This window comes from Lontra canadensis, unplaced genomic scaffold (assembly GCF_010015895.1).
Source record: "Lontra canadensis isolate GAN:19392208 unplaced genomic scaffold, GSC_riverotter_1.0 scaffold10, whole genome shotgun sequence".
Lineage (NCBI taxonomy): Eukaryota > Metazoa > Chordata > Mammalia > Carnivora > Mustelidae > Lontra > Lontra canadensis.
Genome location: NW_022631004.1, coordinates 9,058,068 through 9,077,024, shown reverse-complemented (window position 1 = coordinate 9,077,024; position 18,957 = coordinate 9,058,068). Strand labels below are relative to the sequence as shown.

Sequence of the window (18,957 nt, the reverse complement as noted above, 5' to 3'; positions counted from 1 at the left end):
TATGGTTAACATAGTAAAGTCTTCAGAAGTAGTTTTGACCTTTAAAGGAAGTACTTTGTCCTCTTTGGCTTTGTACCCAAGTTGTCACTCTAGGCATTTGCTACCTACTTCACAGCAGCTATAAGGGGAAATGGCTTTGCTCACAGGCGCTGCTGAGAAAGGTCTCTGAGGCCCACATGATCTCCCTCCTCTCTTCTCCCTGAGCTGGCTGACTTGCTTGGGGTGGGACACTAGACAGCTACTTCTGTCATGGCCTTCTGTGGGGGGAAAAAAAAAAATGAGCTGGATACATTTTGTTCTCTTGAGAATTTTAATTTGGGAAACAAGGCAAAAGCAGGTAAGAACTCCACTTCAGAAAACATGAGAGAGAGAGAAAAAAGTAAACACTCAGAAGCCAAGTAGTGTTAATGGCAACAGTCCAGAGAGGAGATCCCATGGCAGGCTATGCTGCGAGCTCTCTGTAAGGACATGTTGTTTACTTAATTTTTCTGGGTTCTTTGCTATTGTATTCTCATTATTTGAGTCTTTATTTCTTGTCTTCAGAAGGCCCTAATTTATACAGGGGGTGCAGTATAGATAGTCTTTCTCATTCCCATCTGGAGGATTCCCCTCAATTTTGTTCCTACTGCCTGGAATGTCTCCTCTGTGGTTTAAAGTGATATGAATTTAACTCATTTATTTGAACCCTCTTCAAGCTGCCCATTCCATGCTGGGCTTTCCTGATGACTTTCACATTTCTTTCGAATTTGTCTTTCATGGAACTCTTGTGGAGTGTGTGATTTGGACCCCTCAGTGTGTATGCGGTATGTGACGTCATGGGGATCTCTTTCCAATGGAGGTCACAGACTCCACAGGGCTACCGTCACATCCTGGTGTTTGTATGACATGTTCGGCTGTGCCAAGTGAGTGATGTGAGTCATGGGTCATTTCTTGGGGCATTTCTTTTAGCCCTTGTGATCCTGTTTTATCTTGGGACACAAAAGAAGAGGTTTTAGCTCCCCCTTACAGTGACTCCTGTTTTACTTAAAGATTATTTTATTTTATTTTTTTTATTTTTAAAGATTTTATTTATTTGTCAGGGAGAGAAAGAGAGAGCACAGGCAGGCAGAGTGGTAGCAGAGGCAGAGGGAGAAGCAGGCTCCCTGCCGAGCAAGGAGCCCGATGTGGGACTCGATCCCAGAACGCTGGGATCATGACCTGAGCCGAAGGCAGCTGCTTAACCAACTGAGCCACCCAGGCATCCCCTTAAAGATTATTTTAAAGGAAACAGATGATTAAAGCATTTGAGGGGAACGAGAGTTACATAGTTACCCTTAGCTTTGGCTGGCAGCTAGGTTTTTCTTTCGTGGGACTGCGGCATGGTGATGCTCGATGGCAGGAGAGCGGGAAAGCTCGCAGTCTTGAGCCAGATGAGCACCTGACACCGCATGCCCTACCTGTTTACTTTGGGCTTTAAGCATGTAATGTGGTTAACAAGGTAGCTTGTCTTGATATTATCCCCTGTATGTGGTTTTGTTTTCTTTTTGTCTCCCCTTTCTTTGGCCATTTTGGAAACCACTTTGTTTGGCAGCTCACTATAGGCAGTGACCAGAATGTTTGAATAATATTGTTTTGCTACAGAGCTTAAATCCCTGATCTGTAATACCAGTACTTATTCATAGTGTTCTTATGCCTATATTACCGTTAACCCCAAGGTCACCTTATTTTTCTAAAAAGTTGGGGGGAGAAGAATCCTGTTGAATTAGGTTGCTAGAGCGGCCATACCGAAGTACCACAGACTGGGTGGCTTACGTATGCAATGTATTGTCTCTTGCGCTGAAGGCTGGAAGTCCAGAACTGAGGTGTCTGCAGGCTAGTGCTTTCTGGGAGCTGTGGGAGGCTTCCCTCACAGTGGCCTGGAACACTGTCCTTAGCTTATTGATGGCCATCTCCTCTGCTTCTCCACCTGTCTTCCCTCCATGTGTCTGCATCCAACGTTCCCTTTTTTAGAAGGACATCAGTCCTACTGGATGAGAGCCTACCCTAATGATCCAGCTTTAACTTGATTACACCTATAAAGACCCTCTCCCCAAATAAAGTCACATTCTGAGATCCTGAAGGATAGGACTCTAATATACAAATGGGGGGGGCACACTGGAACCCATAACACAGCAACAAGAATACTTGACTCATTTTAAGCACTTATAAAGCAGACTTTCTTGGCTTCGAAGCCAAGAAGTTTCAAAAGTGATAGCTATTCTTGGGGAAGTTTTTGCACGTAGATCCCTCAGCGCACGAGGTTGAGATCCCAGAGTCTTACCAGTTGTTGGCACAGTTTCCAGAAATTTTTTAAAGAGGTACTGTCCTCTCTCCCTGGATCAGGGTAGTAGCCTCCTAACTTATTTTCCTGCTGCCTCTCTTGCCTACCTTCAGTCTGTTCTCAGCACAGCAGCCAGAGTGACGCTGCTAAATGTTCAGAGCTCCCCGTCTCACTCATAATAGAAACTCAAGTCCTTTATGAACTGGCCGCCCTGATCTTTGCCCTTCTTGCCTGTTGCTTTCTCTGTCCCTCCTTGGCTTCAGCAGGTCCGTGTATGAAGGTCCCTCTGTCTGGAAAGGCAGTTATCTGTGTGGCTAGCTCCTTGCATGATTCAAGTCTTTGCTTTGATGCCATATTTTCTATACCATCAACTCAGATCTACCCAGCCTCTCCCCAGGCATTCCCATTTCCCTTACCTTTCTTCAGGTTTCTCCGTGGCAGTTACCTGCTCCCAACAGACTGTAGTTGATGTTGCATTATCTGTCTTCTCTACTCCCTTTCTACTCCTCCGTCTCGTTCCTTGGCCTGTTACCCACTCTCACCCCAGTTCGTGTGATTTATTTGTTGCAGTATCCTCTGTGTCTAGAACACTGCCTGGCAAATATTTGGATAAATCCACAACATGAGTAGAATGTGGGTGCGTAGAATAATGTTTCTATGGAATGAGATGCTGAGAAGGGAACACTGGAATTCGGGCTGCTTGGGTTCCTGGAAGTATAGGAGTGAGAGGAGTGTAGATGGGATGAAGGACAACAAAATGGTTCATTGATTCAGGGATGTGTGGGTGTCCTTGTTTCTCTCATTGTAATACATTGTGATCATTTTATTCTTTTGTGCTAATTATTTTGTTTTATGAATATCTACTACAAGAGTTGCAAGGATAGATTAATGACCATCTGCATATCCCTTCATAAACCCACCAGTTGTTTTACATTTTGTGGGCTTTACTTCATTTCTTTAGTTCCATATGTACACATTTCACCTGTTTGTGTCTCTGAGTGGCCTGTAGGGACTGTTCTTAGGTCACCTGTCTATCTGCCTTAACTTAGCCCTGGAAAAGTTTGGGTAGGGTCATGTGTCACAAAACCTGCCAGTGTAGGAAGCGAAGGCTCTGGCTCAAGCATATTGCTCTAGAAGGGAAAGTGAGAGGTCACATGTTCCTTAGATGGGACATTCTGTGTATTTTCAGTTTATAGATGGGAAATCTGATATATATGGTGCATCTTGCCCAAAGCCACACCTGGGATATGTCAGAGCCAATATTTCAAGCCAGCTCTGCCTTTCTTTTTATAAACCACACTGCTTCTAGTATACTGTGCCTTCAGTTCCTCATCTGTAAAATAGGGTCATTAGTCTAGGTTGTCTCTAAGTAGTTGTTCCCTGCTAAAGTTCTTTAATTTAGGCCCATGTTTGACGTATGTGAGGCAGAGAAGCAGAAGACTGTAGGGAGTAGGGGGACCAATGGTAATAACTGGAGGGTTTGAGAGATTCAGATTAAAACTGTAACGAAAGGGGTGGCCAAATAAGTAAGTCTATGGGACCATCGGTTTTTGATGCTGAGATTTAGGTATTTCCCTGGAAATGTCAAGCTATGCAAATGTCAGCATGCAGCTCTGTTATTGTAATGCTTGTTGGCCCCTCAGCTATTCTTATTCTCTATGAATTATAATCAGAGAGGGTGGAGCTTGGGAGGGTGTTCGGCTTAATATTCTTTTTCATACTTAAGCACGTCACCTCAGTCCCCTTCCCCATCTGTGTGAATGTACCCCACCTTTGCAGCCTTTATCTGGGGCATACTGTCCCACTGCTGGACCATGTATTCCTTCCTAACAGGTGCAGCACTGGGTTATCCTGAAAGCAGGATTCTGTACTAAAACTTGGATTTTAGTTAGTGCTCACCTTGAACTAGGTGTGTGAAATTGAACTCGGTGTTCAAAGTTGCGCTTTCCTTTCCCAACTGTATGGTGAAGGTGAGAGACTGTCAGTGATTTTCAGATTGAGTTTTCTGCAGGGTGAGTTCTCATTGGGGACCCCTTTGTGGGAGATGGGGACCAGTTGAATGGGATCCTTATCTTACCTCCACCTGAGCAGCTTTGATAATCTCTTGGTTCTACTACTTACTGGTTGTATAATCTTGGGCAAGTTGCTTAACCTCTGCATGACTCAGTTTTCTTCTCTGTAAAGTGGGCGTAATAATAATACCTGTCTCTTGGAGTGGTTGGGGTACTTAAAGCAATTAATAAATATAAAGTGGTTAGGAGAGTATCTGACATTAGAAGGTCTGGTTGGCAGAATGAGGTCCCTTTCTCTTCCTGGAACCTCTGAATATGTTATTTTACTTGGCAAAAGGAACTTTGGAGATCAGATTAAGTTAAAGGCCTTGGGGTGGTGAGATTATCCTGGGTTAGGATGGTGGGCCCACTGTAATCACAGTAGTCCTTGAAAGAGTCAGGGAAGATGTGTGATAGAAGCGGAGGCCAGAGTGATATGACTGGGGCCCGGGGGCTCTGAGCCAAGGAATTGGGCATCCTCTAGAACCTGGAGAAGGGAAAGAAATGGATGTTCCCCTAGAGCCTCCCAGAGGAATGCCTCCCAGTGAGACCGACTTTGGCCTTTCGACCTCCAAGACTGTAAGAATAAATCTGTGTTGTTTTTAAGCCATTAAGTTTGTGGTGATTAGTTATAGAAGCAGTGGGAAACGAATACTCGTCTGCTAATTTTTCTGCTCGCACCGTAAATAAGATTTTCTTTGAACAACTTTATCTGGGGCCAAAGACGGTTTGCAGGCTGGTAGGCCAGGTGATGGTCACAGTGCCCTGCTCATCTGATGGCCTGAAGTGACTGGGATTCTCTCTGTACACAGAACCTAGCCTGCGTAGCCTCTGTGCATTTGCTGAATGTGTGCAGAACACTTGAAGTTTGGAATAACGTGTGGCGAAGATTGGGTGGTGGTCCCCAGTGTGGACCTGCCTATGGGATTATCTGCAGTGTTCAGACAACCCCTTTCCTGTGTGTTGTTCGCAATGATTTTGGCTACCAGCATCTGGTTGTCTGTTATGTGCCATATCGTGTCTTGGGTCTTGTACTCCAGGTTTATGCGTTTGCTCCGAGGCATATGCCTCTTTGTGGACTCATCTTATTTTCTTCTACCCCATAGATTTGTCAGTTCAGGTCTGGAATATTCTAGTGACTTTAGAAGCTGCTTTTTCTGTAAGAAGATCTTACTCTAGGCACACTGCAGTTAGGCTGGAATTGGAGAGTCAGAGCCAGGAATGCCTTCCTGTAACAGTTCCAGAGATGGCGCCGGCCCTTGAGCTGCTCCTAGAACAGCCTGTGATTTGGCCTTCAGGCCTCGACTAGCCCAGTAATGCATTTTGGGCTCATGAGATCTTTGCATCATTTAAAAAATCTACAAAGTGAGTTATTTGCTTTCTTACTTGACTCGTACAGAGAGGCCATCGTGCTGTTCTTGGATATAGTGCCGCTGCCAGTTGTGTGAATCTGGAAAAGAAGAAGGAAAATGTGAAGCCAGTTTACAGGCTTAGAGGAATTTTGTTTCGTTGCCGAGTTAAGTTGGATTAACATCGGCATTATTTCCTTGGCATGAATTTGGCATGAAAGATATTAAGTTCTTAGAGTCTGTACCCTGTTCCTCTCTAAATAAAACATTGAAGAATTTTGGTACCTGTTTTGATGTGCAGAAAGGGTGGCAGAGCTTCTCTTGGCAGAAAGTTTGCATATTTGATAACCAGTTACTTGGGTCTCTACATGCAGAGGAATGTGAACATCTAGGTGCAGTTTGCCTCGTTGAAAAAAAAAAAAAAAGGCTAATTTAGAACCCACTACGGTGTGTGCAGTCTTGAATCTCAGACTTAATGAGTAAGAAAGATATATTTATTTGCTGTTTCATCTTCTTAAGCCCAGAAGGATAGAAACTGCCACATCTCCTCAAGTGGCCCTGTTCGTGCTTTGCTCGATGGTATGGGAGGTTGCTGGAGACGTTAGTCGCAGGCTTTATCACCAGAGTGGGGCCCGCCATTTCCCCGGTTGTACCTTGTGCAGAAGGCAGCCTCGAAGTGTAGGAACGCTAGAGCAACCTGAACAGAGAGGCTTCCCATTCACCTCTTCTAACTGTCTGTATGTGTCTCAGAGTTCACAGTCCTAACTGAAAACTGTTAATGGGTGGGTATTCCGAAAAAAAAAAAAAAAAAAAAAAAAAAAAAAAAAGTTCTCACCTCTAAAATCAGCAAGGGTGAGCTGTGGCAATTTGGGCCAGCAACAGTCTGGAGGCTGTTTGAACCTGGATTGAAACTGTGGTCATATCTGTCCATGTGGTGCCCTACATCTCAAACCCACAAGGTCTCCAAAAGAACTCCTCATCTCCCACACAGCTCTTAACCCTGGGAAGGGTTCTGTTGCCCGTGCTTTCTTCCGTTCGTCTGGGGATTGAAGACATACAAGTTCTAGTCTGGGGGATTCTGAAGGGGCAGGTTCATTTGAAAGAGCACAGATCGCATGAATTCTTTACATTTGCTGTGCTTGTTTGTGTGTACGTTCAAGGTACTTCATTCTTAGTGCTCAGGAATTAGTAGGCTGGAGAGGACCGGGGCATGGAGCCCCATGTATGCGAATTTTCCCGTTAATTACAAATCTTTATTAACACCGTTCCGATAACTGGGTGAGATCCGGGCAAAGGAATAACGCTCTATCTTCTGAAAATTGGAATGATGTGGTGGAAAGGACATTGGTAGAAGCTTGAGGGACTGGAGTTGATCCTTTGCCTCCAGAACTTATTACTAGCCATCTGAAGAGGTCTGTGCCCTTGATCAAGTCACTGATCTATCTCTGAACTTAACCCATTTGTGAAAGAAGGTGACACCAACTCCTACCCTCCCGGCTGATTAAGGAGTAAGTGAAGTAGTATCTGTAAGTCCGTTAGCACAGAGCAGGTAGTCCGTCATGGTATTCCCATCCAGGGGCCCCTCGCCCGCCATCTTCGCCCCAGTGGAGGAATGTGGCCAGCTTTTGTAACTTGAGAACTAAAGACTGGTTGAGATTCATGTGCAGTGATACTGGAAAGACGAAACATTATCCTTTGCACAGAGCATCTTTGTGCTTGTTTGATGGACTGTACTAAATAAATATGGTGAACCGTCTTACGATGTTTGTATTACATTTGAGAGGCAGAAGATAGCTGTGGAAGTATAAACTACATCGGAGAAGAAAATGAAAAGTACTACGTGATGGAAATGTGATTAAATTTGTGATTCTTAAAAGGAATGGAGTTTGGTATGGTCAGATTTTTAAACAATAAAAATTTTGCATAATGAACTCCAATAAACCAGAAGGAAGTCAACAGAAAAGAAGAACCATTTATTTTAAAATAAAGTATTACTGTGACTGTAATACTTAGGACTTAATAAGAGAGAAAAGTGTGCTATTTACATAGGAAGAAATATGTTAGCTGTGCAAATGAACCCAAATTTAATCTGCTATTGCAAACATTTTAAACTAAAATGAAATTAGGTACTATGAAATGCTTAAAAAACTAGTGCCTTTAAGTTTTAACTTTCTAAAGAGCATCCTGCCCTGGCCATAGGAAACATGGTGTTTGTTTTATTTTATTTTATTTTATTTTATTTTTTTATTTTATTTTATTTTCAGCACAACAGTATTCATTGTTTTTGCATCACACCCAGTGCTCCATGCAATCCGTGCCCTCTCTAATACCCACCACCTGGTTCCCCCAACTTCCCCCCCCCCCTTCAAAACCCTCAGATTGTTTTTCAGAGTCCATAGTCTCTCATGGTTCACCTCCCCTTCCAATTTCCCCCAACTCCCTTCTCCTCTCTAACTCCCCTTGTCCTCCATGCTATTTGTTATGCTCCACAAATAAGTGAAACCATATGATAATTGACTCTCTCTGCTTGACTTATTTCACTCAGCATAATCTCTTCCAGTCCCGTCCATGTTGCTACAAAAGTTGTTTTATTTTTTAAAGATTTTATTTGACAGAGAGAGTACAAGCAGGGGGAGTGGCAGGCAAAGGGAGAAAGAGAAGCAGACTCCCCACCCAGCAGGGTGCCTGCGCAGGACTCTAGGATCATGACCTGAGCTGAAGGCAGATGCTTAATCCACTGAGCCACCCAGGCACCCGAAACATGGTCTTTAAAGTATACCTCACCTGGCGATTTGGATAAAATACTGCAGGAAACAGCTTCAGAGGGGAAAAGGATAATTTATGCCAGTGTTTATATCTTAGATGAATATTATATATAAAATGTGTTTATAAGTAAATATACATTAACAAAATGGAATAACATAAAGTGATTCAAAATGATAAACACACACCAGTAATATCTGGACATAAATGCATGAAATGCAGAAGGAAAATCCTGTTGCAGTCCCTGTTTCAGGGGTATAAGGAAGCACAAGACTGTTGGCTGTTGCCTCAGGGACTTGTCAGGATACTGTAGGGTAGGTAAACAGATGATGCTGAGTAAGTTGTGACTAAATAAGGTAGTTTCCGGTAGTCAGTACGATGAAGAAAAATAAAGCTGCCAATAGGATAGAGAGGGATTTTAGGCCTGGGGGGAAGGATGGTAGGGAGGAGGACTGAATGGGCTGAGCCCTCAGGGTTATGAAGGAGGCAGCCCCGTGGGGGTGGAGAAGGAGTGTTACAGGTGGAGGGAGCAGCTTAAGGGTGTCAGAATAATTAGATGTTTGTTTGGATTATAGTAGAAACTAAGTTACTTTGGAATGGTCTAAATAGCTAGGTTCTATGGTTTAAAAAATTTTATTTTTAGTTATGAGATTATGGCAAAAATACAGAGTTATATAAAACAAACTACATTGTAAACAAGAACCATAAAGCAAATATCTACAGACTCACCACTAGGTTATGAAGTAAAATACCTTTAATTCCTTTGTCATTTTCTGTGTGTCTTGCTGTCCTTGGTCCCCAGTGGTTAAGTATTGTATGACTTTTGAGGTAATGATTCATTTGATTTTCTATAATTTCGTGACCTATGTATGAAATTCAAAATATAGTGTAGCTTGTTTTGAACTTTATATGAAAGAGCCATACTGTGTGTATTTTTTTGTGTGTGACTTCTTTCTGTTCAAGTTTTGAGAGTCATCTCTGTTGACATGTAAATTTATAGTTAATTTTACCCTATAGTGTATGGGTGTAATATAATTTTCAGTTCTATGGTTGATTGGTATTTGTTTTTTCCAGTGTTTGGCTATTATTGTGATTGTTCTGTTACAGATTTTCTAGTATATGTCTGCAAGTGCCCATGTGTTAAGAATTTATCTTGGAAATTACTTAGAAGGATAATTTCTGGGTTGTAGGATATCATCAGATTTGCTAGAAAATGTCAAAGTACTTAAATAGTAAGTATTCCAATTTTTATTCTTTCTCTTTTTTTAAGATTTTATTTATGTGACATAAAGAGAAAGAGTGACAGCAAGAGCAGGAACACAAGCAGAGAGGTTGGGAGAGGGAGAAGCAGGCTTCCTGCTGAGCAGGGAGATTGGGGCTTGATTCCAGGACCCTGGGAACATGAACTGAGCCGAAGGCAGATGCTTAACGACTGAGCCACCCAGGTGCCCCCCAGTTTTTACTGTTAACTAGCAATATGTAAGGATTTCTATTTTCCCCACATAAAGGATTACACTAACACCTGGGCTTGCCAGACTAATTTTTGCCAGTCTGGTGAGTGTTATTGAGGTATTGAAATTTTCATTTTCACTTACTACCGCTAAAGAATTTGAGCACCTTTTCATGTGGTTATAGGCCATTTAGATTCCTTTAAGTTCCTTTTGTGAAGGGCCTATTCAAGTGTTTTGTTCAACTTTTTATTGGAATTTCTGCCTCATTGATTTATAGCTGTTATTTATGCCTCCTGGGTATGTGCTTATCTTCACTCTTTTAATGTCTTAAACATTTTTAAAGTTTAACACAAATTCCATTTATCTTTCTATGTTTTATCTATGGCTTTGTAACAAATCATTCCCAAACCTAGTGGCTTAAAGAGCAGCCATTTATTTATTTCAGTCTGGACTCGGCTTGTCTGGATGAGTTCCTGCATAGAGGGCAGGAAAGCTCTGCTTCTGTGGGCTGGCCGTCTGAACACTGGGACAGTAAGTGGGGGACTGGGCCAGAGGTCTGATGAACCAGTGGGCTAGCTTGGGCTTGTTGACATGAAAGGCAGAGGGTTCCAAGAGAGTTGAGCAGAGGTGTACAAAGTTTCCTGAGGTGGAGGCTCTAAATTAGCACAATGTCACTTTCACTACATCCTGTGGGCCATTAAGACCAGCCTAGATTCGAGGGGTGAGAAGAGAGACTCCCCCAATTGCTGGAGGGGTGGCAGAGCGACATCAAAAAGAGGAGGGGTGGAGAATTGTCTCCATGCTTGTAGTCCATCACAGTTTACCTTACGGTGTGTGCTTTTTCCCCATATGCCAAGGGTAAGAAATTACAATCCTGTATTATCCTCTTAAAGTGTTGTGATTTAGCCTTTCACATTTATTTCTTCCAGTGTCTTCTTTATTTTAATGAGAGAAAGGATTTGAGCAGAGCAAGCAAAACATGAACTAGGTAGAAGGAGAAAGAAGTTTCAAAAAGCATGATAGTGAGGGGATGTTGATAATAAGGGAGGTGATGCATGTGTGTGTGGGCAGGGCGTCTTTGTGCCTTCTGCCCAATTTTGCTAGGAATTTAAAATTGTAAAAAATATAGTCTTCTGGAACACCCGGTGGTTCAGTCAATTGAGCATCTGCCTTGGGCTTGGGTCATGATCCCACAGTCCTGAGATCGAGTCCCATGTTGCGCTCCTTGTGTAGCAGGGAGCTTGCTTCTCCCTCTGCCTGTTCTGCCTGCTGCTCCCCCTGCCTGTGCTCTCTCTCTGACAAATAAATGAATACAATCTTTAAAAAAAATACAGTTCTTTAAGAAAAACATTAAGAAACAAAACCAAGCCATGACAGTAGCTGAAAGAGCTGATGAGCATGACTAGAAAGTTGGAGAAGTGAGAGAAACTGCTGGGGGTCACTGGGGTCACTGGGGGAGCCTTTGTACTTAATGACTGGATGTAAAGAGTTGGTAAAAGATAAAAAAATCAGATAGCATTTTCTTTTCTTTTCTTTTTTTTTTTTTTTAAAGATTTTATTTATTTATTTGACAGAGATCACAAGTAGGCAGAGAGGCAGGCAGAGAGAGAGGAGGGGAAGGAAGCTCCCTGCCGAGCAGGGAGCCTGATGCGGGGCTAGATCCTGTGACTCTGAGATCATGACCTGAGCCGAAGGCAGAGGCTTAACCCACTGAGCCACCCAGGCGCCCCCAGATAGCATTTTCTAATGTAAAAATAAGAATCTTTTGCTTTCGTTCCTTGTTTAGTCAATGACTAAAATAAAAAAGAAAATTGCTTCTACTATCTCATTAAAAATAGTCCTCAGTGTTTTACATTCTTAGCTTCCCTTTCTTGTCAATATTTATTATTTGCATGAGTACTCTGACCAGCAGTTATGGATTGCATTTTATTTTTTTCAACTTTTCAATTTTCTTGACATGAAACTTCAACACAATGTGGATATTCATAGTATTGAGACAGGAAGTGTAAGGAGTACAGGAGTCACTGAGCAGCTTCTTAGAAAGTGCTTTAGACCAGTGGCAGGATTGTATCCTGGGCAGGGTATGGCTTTGTGCAAATAGCACCTGAATAGAATCAAGCCTTTGCTATTGTAGTAACTGTGTAACTTTGTGTAAATTATTGAACATCTCTGAGCTTTTGCACCCCATTGTAAAATGAAGATAATCTTTATTTTGTATATGAGTATTGAATGAGATAAAATTACCTAACATGATCTATGGCCCATAAAATAAATGTTACCCTATTTTAGAAGTAGAGTTTTCCATTTTAAGGTTTTTTTTTCTTTGTATATACTTCCTATTAATTTTTTATTGAGGAATAGTTGTGTTAGTATCAATATAGTGATTCAGTATTTATATATATTAGGATGTGATTGCCACAATAAGCCTAGTTACCATCTGTCACCATGCAAAGTCATTACAGTATTATTAACTATATTCCTTATGGTATACTTTACACCCCTGGGTGTTATTTATTTTATAATTGGAAGATTGCACCTCTTAGTTCCCTTCCCTATTTCATCCATCCTCCCCAATGGCCTCCCTTCAAGTGACCGTTAGTTTGTTCTCTGTATCAGAGTCTTTTTCTGTTTTGCGTTTTGTTTGATTTGTATTTTTATTCCACATATAAATGAAATAGTGTGATATTTGTCTTTCTCGGACTTATCTCACTTAACGTAATGCCCTCTAGTTCCCTCTATGTTGTCGCAAATGGCAAGATTTCATTCCTTTTTATGGCTAAGTAACATTCCATTGTATATATAAACCACACCTTTATCCACTCATCTATCGATGGACATTAAGGCTGCTTCTGTGTCTTGGCTATGGTAAATGAAACTGCAGTGTCATTTTATACTACTTTTTATTAATCTGCAGTTAAAAAAAAAAGTGAGAGCCTACAGGTCTTTCGCAGAATAAATTCTTCCTACCATTTAAGCTTGGCCTTTAGTTACCTCCATGCTGCTGTTTTCTGTGAAAACTCTTTGATCCTCCTGGGTTTCTCTGGCTGGAGTTTGCCAGTCAGTTAAGGGCATCTGACTGGCTGACTTTGAGCTTTGATACTTTTAGATTTGAAACCTGGGCATCGGGCCAGTTCTCATACAGCCCTGGGAGAAACCGTCAGGTGTGTGTGTTCCTAATCATAGCGTGAACTTTTGAATTGGGCAAGTTGTGACCTGAGTGCGCAGCGATAGGGAAAGAGCTTTGGGAAATGGGAACAATGTGGAGCAGTCACATCTCTGAGGAGGAAGAGGGTGGGGGAGGGAGTAAACATTTCTTCAGCACCTGTTCTGTGCCAGAGTCTAGAAGCAAAGACAGAAGCATCCCAGAGCGTGCCAGATTGAGGGCAATGGGCCCCTTGGCAAAGGAGTTAGGTTGTGCCTCCTCATAGATTGGGTGGAGAGCTCTACAGCTCTGGTGATCTTAGGAGGAATACATTTCTTCTAAATCTGGACTTAAAACAAAGCTCAGGTTACCATAAACTTTTTCTTTCTAGGTCTTTCAGCAGCCCAGCGGAAGTTTGCACATTCACTCAGAGACTTTAAATTTGAGTTTATTGGTGATGCAGAGACAGATGATGAACGCTGCATAGGTATGTAAAGGTGAGGTTTGTGGTTTGCCTTCCTTTGCTTTGGCCACCAAATAATCATAACTTTCTTTTTGTAGATGCTTCTTTACGTGAATTTTCTAATTTTTTGAAGAATCTGGAAGAGCAGAGAGAAATTATGGTGAGTTGTGGGATATAAATTAGTAAATTCAACTTCAAGCAGGGAAAATCTGGGTTTAGAAGCTGGTTCTGGTAGAATTTTTTTTTTTTTTAAAGATTTTATTTATTTATTTGAGAGAGTGAGCAGGGGGAGGAACAGAGGGGGAAACAGACTCCCTGCAGAGTGTGGAGCCTGACTATGACAGTTTGGGGCTCTGTACCAAGACCCTGAGATCATGACCTGAGCTAAAATCAGAAGTCAGATGTTTAACCAGCTGAGCCACCCAGGCGTCCCTCTCGTAGAAGTTTTGATGCATTTATCTCCAGATGAAGTAACACTTAATAGTGGAAAGAGCCCTGGATGACACTTCAGGAGCCTAGATTTCTAGTTTCACAGTGGTGCTGACTGCAGTAAGATCTTGGACAAGTTGCTGGACTTCTGGAACAAGGCCGTTTCTTTATCCATGAAATAGTGGTTTGGACTATAGCAGTGCTTTCTAGATTTTTGTTAGCAGTGGAGCCCTTTTGTTGAAATTGAGTCTCAGGCAGAACATTCATGTACCCAGAAGATGAAGGCAGAAAAGCTTATGTAGAGGCAGAGGAACAGCAGAGCAATGTTGGAGCCTGACTCGTACTTTGGCAGATTTTATGTTGTATGATGGAGGAGAATTTGGGCCTGGTAGTCTTCAGAATCCCACTTTGCCTTGAGATTTGTGATCATGGTAGTTCATCATACTAGCTGCTCTCCACATGCCTGGTGCTATGCTGAGTGCACTGAGGGGGTGATTTCATTTAACAAACCCTCAGCAATGGATTTGGAGGGTATTGAATCATATTTTCTCACCATTCTTAAAAGCATCCCTCCTAATATCTGTTATTCAATAAAGATTCATAGTCGAACAGCCCCCAGATTATTATATACTATCTATTCTCACTGGTGTTTAGACTTTAAAAAGTGACGACTATTTTTTCTATGTCCTTGAGAATGAATGAGTACTAGCTAGAATTATGTTCAAGTGTATGAGTAGGTTCAGATGTGGTTGTAATAATAATACTGATTGTGATAGCCAAGATAGCCTTCACTCTGACTGGTACTGGTTTAAGCTGTGAACTTAGTATTTCATCTAATCCTCGAGTAAACCCTGGATATAGATTCTGTTATTGCCCCTGTTTTGCCATTGAGGAAAATGAAGGGTCGTGCCTTGCCCGAGATCACAGGGCAGCTGAGGAGTAGACAGGCACTCTGAACCACCCGCCATTTTGGCCAGCTTCCTAGTTGTTACGGTAATTAATCTTGCCGGGGGTGGTGCTGGTGGTATTTCTGTCTGGTTGAGTGGCAGGAGAGGAAGAAGTAGTGGGAGAGTATTGGTTTTTTATTTAAAAGTGATGGGGAGGGAAGCCTGGGTGGTTCAGTGGGTTAGGACTCTGCCTTCAGCTCAGGTCATGATCTCAGGGTCCTGGGATTGAGCCTGGCATCGGGCTCTCAGCTCAGCAGGGAGCCTGCTTTCCCCTCCCTTTCTGCCTACTTGTGATCTCGGTCTGTCAAATAAATAAAATCTTTAAAAAAAAACAAAAGTGACAGGGACATATGGCCTCTAAAAGCCCCAGTATAATTTGCACTGTACCTTACTTCCTGACATAATGTCCATGTATGGTAAATATTGTAGAGGGCAGGCGAAGGTACTGTGGTCCCGTTAGGTTTTTCGGGCACAAACTGACCTATTGAGTGATTATTTGTGTGATCCTGAGTCATTGATTTTTAGCAGTTTAGGAAAGTCTAAATGTGATAGTGAATAAAAATTGTGCTGTGACATTACCTGTCTACAACACAGAGTGGGTGTGTTCTTAGTTTATGTGCATAGGTATCAGCTTTTTTGTTTTCAGCCCTTCTTGATACTTAATTGTTCTTCTGGGATCCTCAGCATTCTGCACATGCACATTTGATCTGCTTTTGTGTTCCAGTTACTATTTAGAATCTGAGCACACAGAGGCAAACTGAGCAAGGTCCCTCATGGGAGTTTCATCCTGGGAAGGGGAGGTGATAAATAAGCATATAATATAGGTCAGGCAGTGGTAAGTCCTACAGAACGAAATAATGTAGGGTTAGTAGTCAGAGTCAGAGAGTGGGGCGGGGTGCTATTTTATCTGCGGTGGTGAGGGTAGGCCTCTACTGCCGAGAACTGTAAGAGGCATCCTGGCATTAAAGGGAAGAGGGTTCTGGGAAGACTGGTGCCGGATTTTAGCTCCACTGAAATACTGTGTGACTGCTTCCTGTCTTGATGTTCTGTTTTTGTCTCATGTTCCTTGAGATGAACGTGGTCTTAGATCCAGGCTGTCTGATCTCTATCAGACAGCATGGTTCTCAGAGCTATTCGTAGCTGGCATCTTGACTTAGTCTTCACCTATGATGGGGGTTGATAGGTTCTCTTAGATAGAGCGAGGATGGTGGGGCTGGGTTTCCAGTACAGGGTAGAAGTAGGAATAGGATGTTGTCTACACAAGGTCATGAACCTCAGGGAGGGATGAAACAGTGTGTTACCACCCATTTGGGCGAACAGCAACTCTTGCTGCATAGCCCGAAAGTCTTCAAAGCCAGAAAGCAGTTTGGGATGTGGAGGTGGGAGGGAGAAGCTATGACCAACCATAGAATTAAAAAGATACCTAATACCTTTTTATTTATTTTTTTCTTAAGCTTTTCAGTTTGGAAAATTTTGAGCATGCATGGAAAGTAGAGAGAAAAATATAATTAAACTATGTGTGCTCAATATTCAGCTTCCATTGGTTGCCACACAACCAATCTTATTTCTCCTATATGTCTTACTCCCTGTCCCAGTGAGTTTGACAGAAATCCCATTATTCTGTCGTTTCATCCATAAATACTCTACTACAGAGCTCTGAAAGGTAATTCTTTTTGCTCCATCGTATCCTTGACACACTTAAAGACAAGCAGTTAATTTCTTAATATTACAAAGAATTTAAGTTGTATTCAGATTTTTCTGATACTCATTTACATCCGCCTTTAGCAGTTGGTTTGTTTGAATCTGCCTCCAAACACATTGCATTTGATTGGTAAGTTTCTTTATTTTTCAAAGATTTTATTAATTTGAGAGAGACAGAAAAGAACGAGTGGGGAGTGGGGAATGGCAGAGGGAGAGGAAGAAGCAGACTCCCCACTGAGCAGGGAGCCAAACGCTGTCTGGATCCCAGGACTCTGAGATCATGACCAGAGCCAACGGCAGATGCTTAACTGATTAAGCCACCCAGGTGCCCCTTGATTGATAAGTTTCTAAGTCTCTCTTAATCTGTAAGTTTTTCTTCCTCCTTTTTTCCTTTGAAAAGGATTCCTGATATTTTTAAATTCACTTTAAAATACCTTTAAATAGTACTACTTCCTAAGTTATGGGTTAATAACAAAATAATAAAAACAAGAGTTTGATATTTAACCCATATTGCTGTTCTTTCGGTGTTTCTGTCTAATCTTGATCATCAGGTGTCACTTTTTCTAACCAAGAAAATTGCATAGAGTCATGGCTACCTTTGTTTTGTTTTAAATAGCTTTGAACACTTAGTAAAGAAAACTTGATGGTTTATTAGACACTAGCCTTAAACTTTGAATAAGATAAGATACCTCTGTCAGGAAGTGTTCAGTGTGGCTTTGGAGAATAGCTGATAAAAGTGAATTAAAATCTATTCCACTAAGGGGCACCTGGGTGGTTCAGTTAGTTAAGCATCCAAAGTACTCTGCTCAGATCCTGATCTCAGGGTCATGAGATTGAGCCCTGCATCAGGCTCTGCACTCCCATGCTCTCTCTCTCTCTTAAATCTTTTTTAAAATTATGTATTTATTTATCCTCTTAAACCTTAAAAAAAAACCTCTATTCTACTAAGTGTGATAACACGGGTATACATGGGGTTGCATGAAGTGGAGAAAAGCTAAGTCTGTGCTTGTTAGGAAGGACTTTGTAGAAGAAGTTGTGTTTGAGCTGGAGTTTGTGGAGCAGAGACAACAGAGGAGGGCCTTCGTATGGTTTAAGAAGTTCATACCTCCCCAACATGTGACAAAGAGATGAGGAAGGTCTTTAAGTAGTTAAATGGGAGCCAGTGTATTGTGAGAACTTTTAAAAAACTCTTGTTTTACTTAAAATTACTACACATAGCGGTGCCTGAGTGGCTCAGTTGGTTAGGCATCTGACCCTTGATCTCAGCTCGGGTCTTGATCTTAAGGGTCATGAGATCAAGCCCAACATTGGGTTCCATACTGGGTGTGGAGGCTACTTTAAAAAATGGATAAAGAGTACTATGGTTATCAGTACTATCATTGCATTACCTCATTTTCATCTTTTATGTGACATAATGAAAAACCTACATTAAACACATATTAAAGTTATTTCACACCAGCAGTACAGAGCTACATATTAAAAAGGAATGCAAAATGACAGCTGTAAAATAGAGGTAGAAATATTCTAAAATTGGTTCCAAGATTTAACAAAATCTTAGTGGTCACTTAATCTTTAAAAGCAATCAGGGGCACCTGGGTGATTTAGTTGGCTAAGTGTCCGATTCTTGATCTCAGCTCGGGTCTTGGTCTCCGGTTGTGAGTTCAGGCCCCACCTTGGGTTCCATGCTGAGCATGGAGCCTACTTTAAAACAAAAACAAAAACAGGTAGTATTTTCTGAAGTCATAAATTAAATGATGTTGTACCATAATAATTAGATATTCGTAATTAAGACCGAGTCATTGAAATGTGAAAAAATATTTTAAATCTAGTGTTTTAGAAGGCAAAGGCCAGTGTCAGAAAACTTTATAAAGCTTTCCATTTCTTAAATAAATGTTAAAATAGGATGCTTGGCTTTAGGAATAAAGTCATCAGACTAGAAGCTCAACAATAAGAAACAAGTTCTTCTTTGTTGGTTTTACCCTCCCCCGCCCCCGCACATGAGACTGATCTTTATCCCTCAATAGGCTTAGATATAAATAGTTCAACAAATACCATGTGTCTACTACATGCCAAACACTGTGCCAGGTGCTTTAAAGACAAGGGCATAGTTCCTACCTTCATGTGGTTAGCTGTCCATTGGGAGAGACTGCTCAAAGCATGCTATGTGGTAACAAAGTTATCGGGGAATTCGGGGAAGGCATGTTGGGGACACCATTTCATACCTGAGTTGACAGATGAATTGGAGTTATCCAAGTAAGAAAAGATAGAAGTGAAGCACTAGTTTCTTCCCTGTGAGGAAAACCAATAGAATTTGGGAAACAGGGAGGCATCTGTTTGCATATTTCCCACCAGTGTCTGGCTC

The 18,957-nt window shown here is 41.7% G+C and overlaps 1 protein-coding gene across 2 annotated transcripts in view; it reads left to right on the top strand.

Annotated features, from left to right (window-relative positions):
- Positions 1–18,957, top strand: part of ARHGAP10 (Rho GTPase activating protein 10) — a 317,186-nt gene that overhangs the window by 69,837 nt on the left and 228,392 nt on the right. For both annotated transcript variants that reach the window (XM_032855552.1, XM_032855553.1), the window contains exons 2-3: positions 13,447–13,542; positions 13,617–13,678. In XM_032855552.1, the coding sequence (XP_032711443.1) occupies positions 13,447–13,542; positions 13,617–13,678 (158 nt within the window). The remainder of the gene's footprint in view (positions 1–13,446; positions 13,543–13,616; positions 13,679–18,957) is intronic.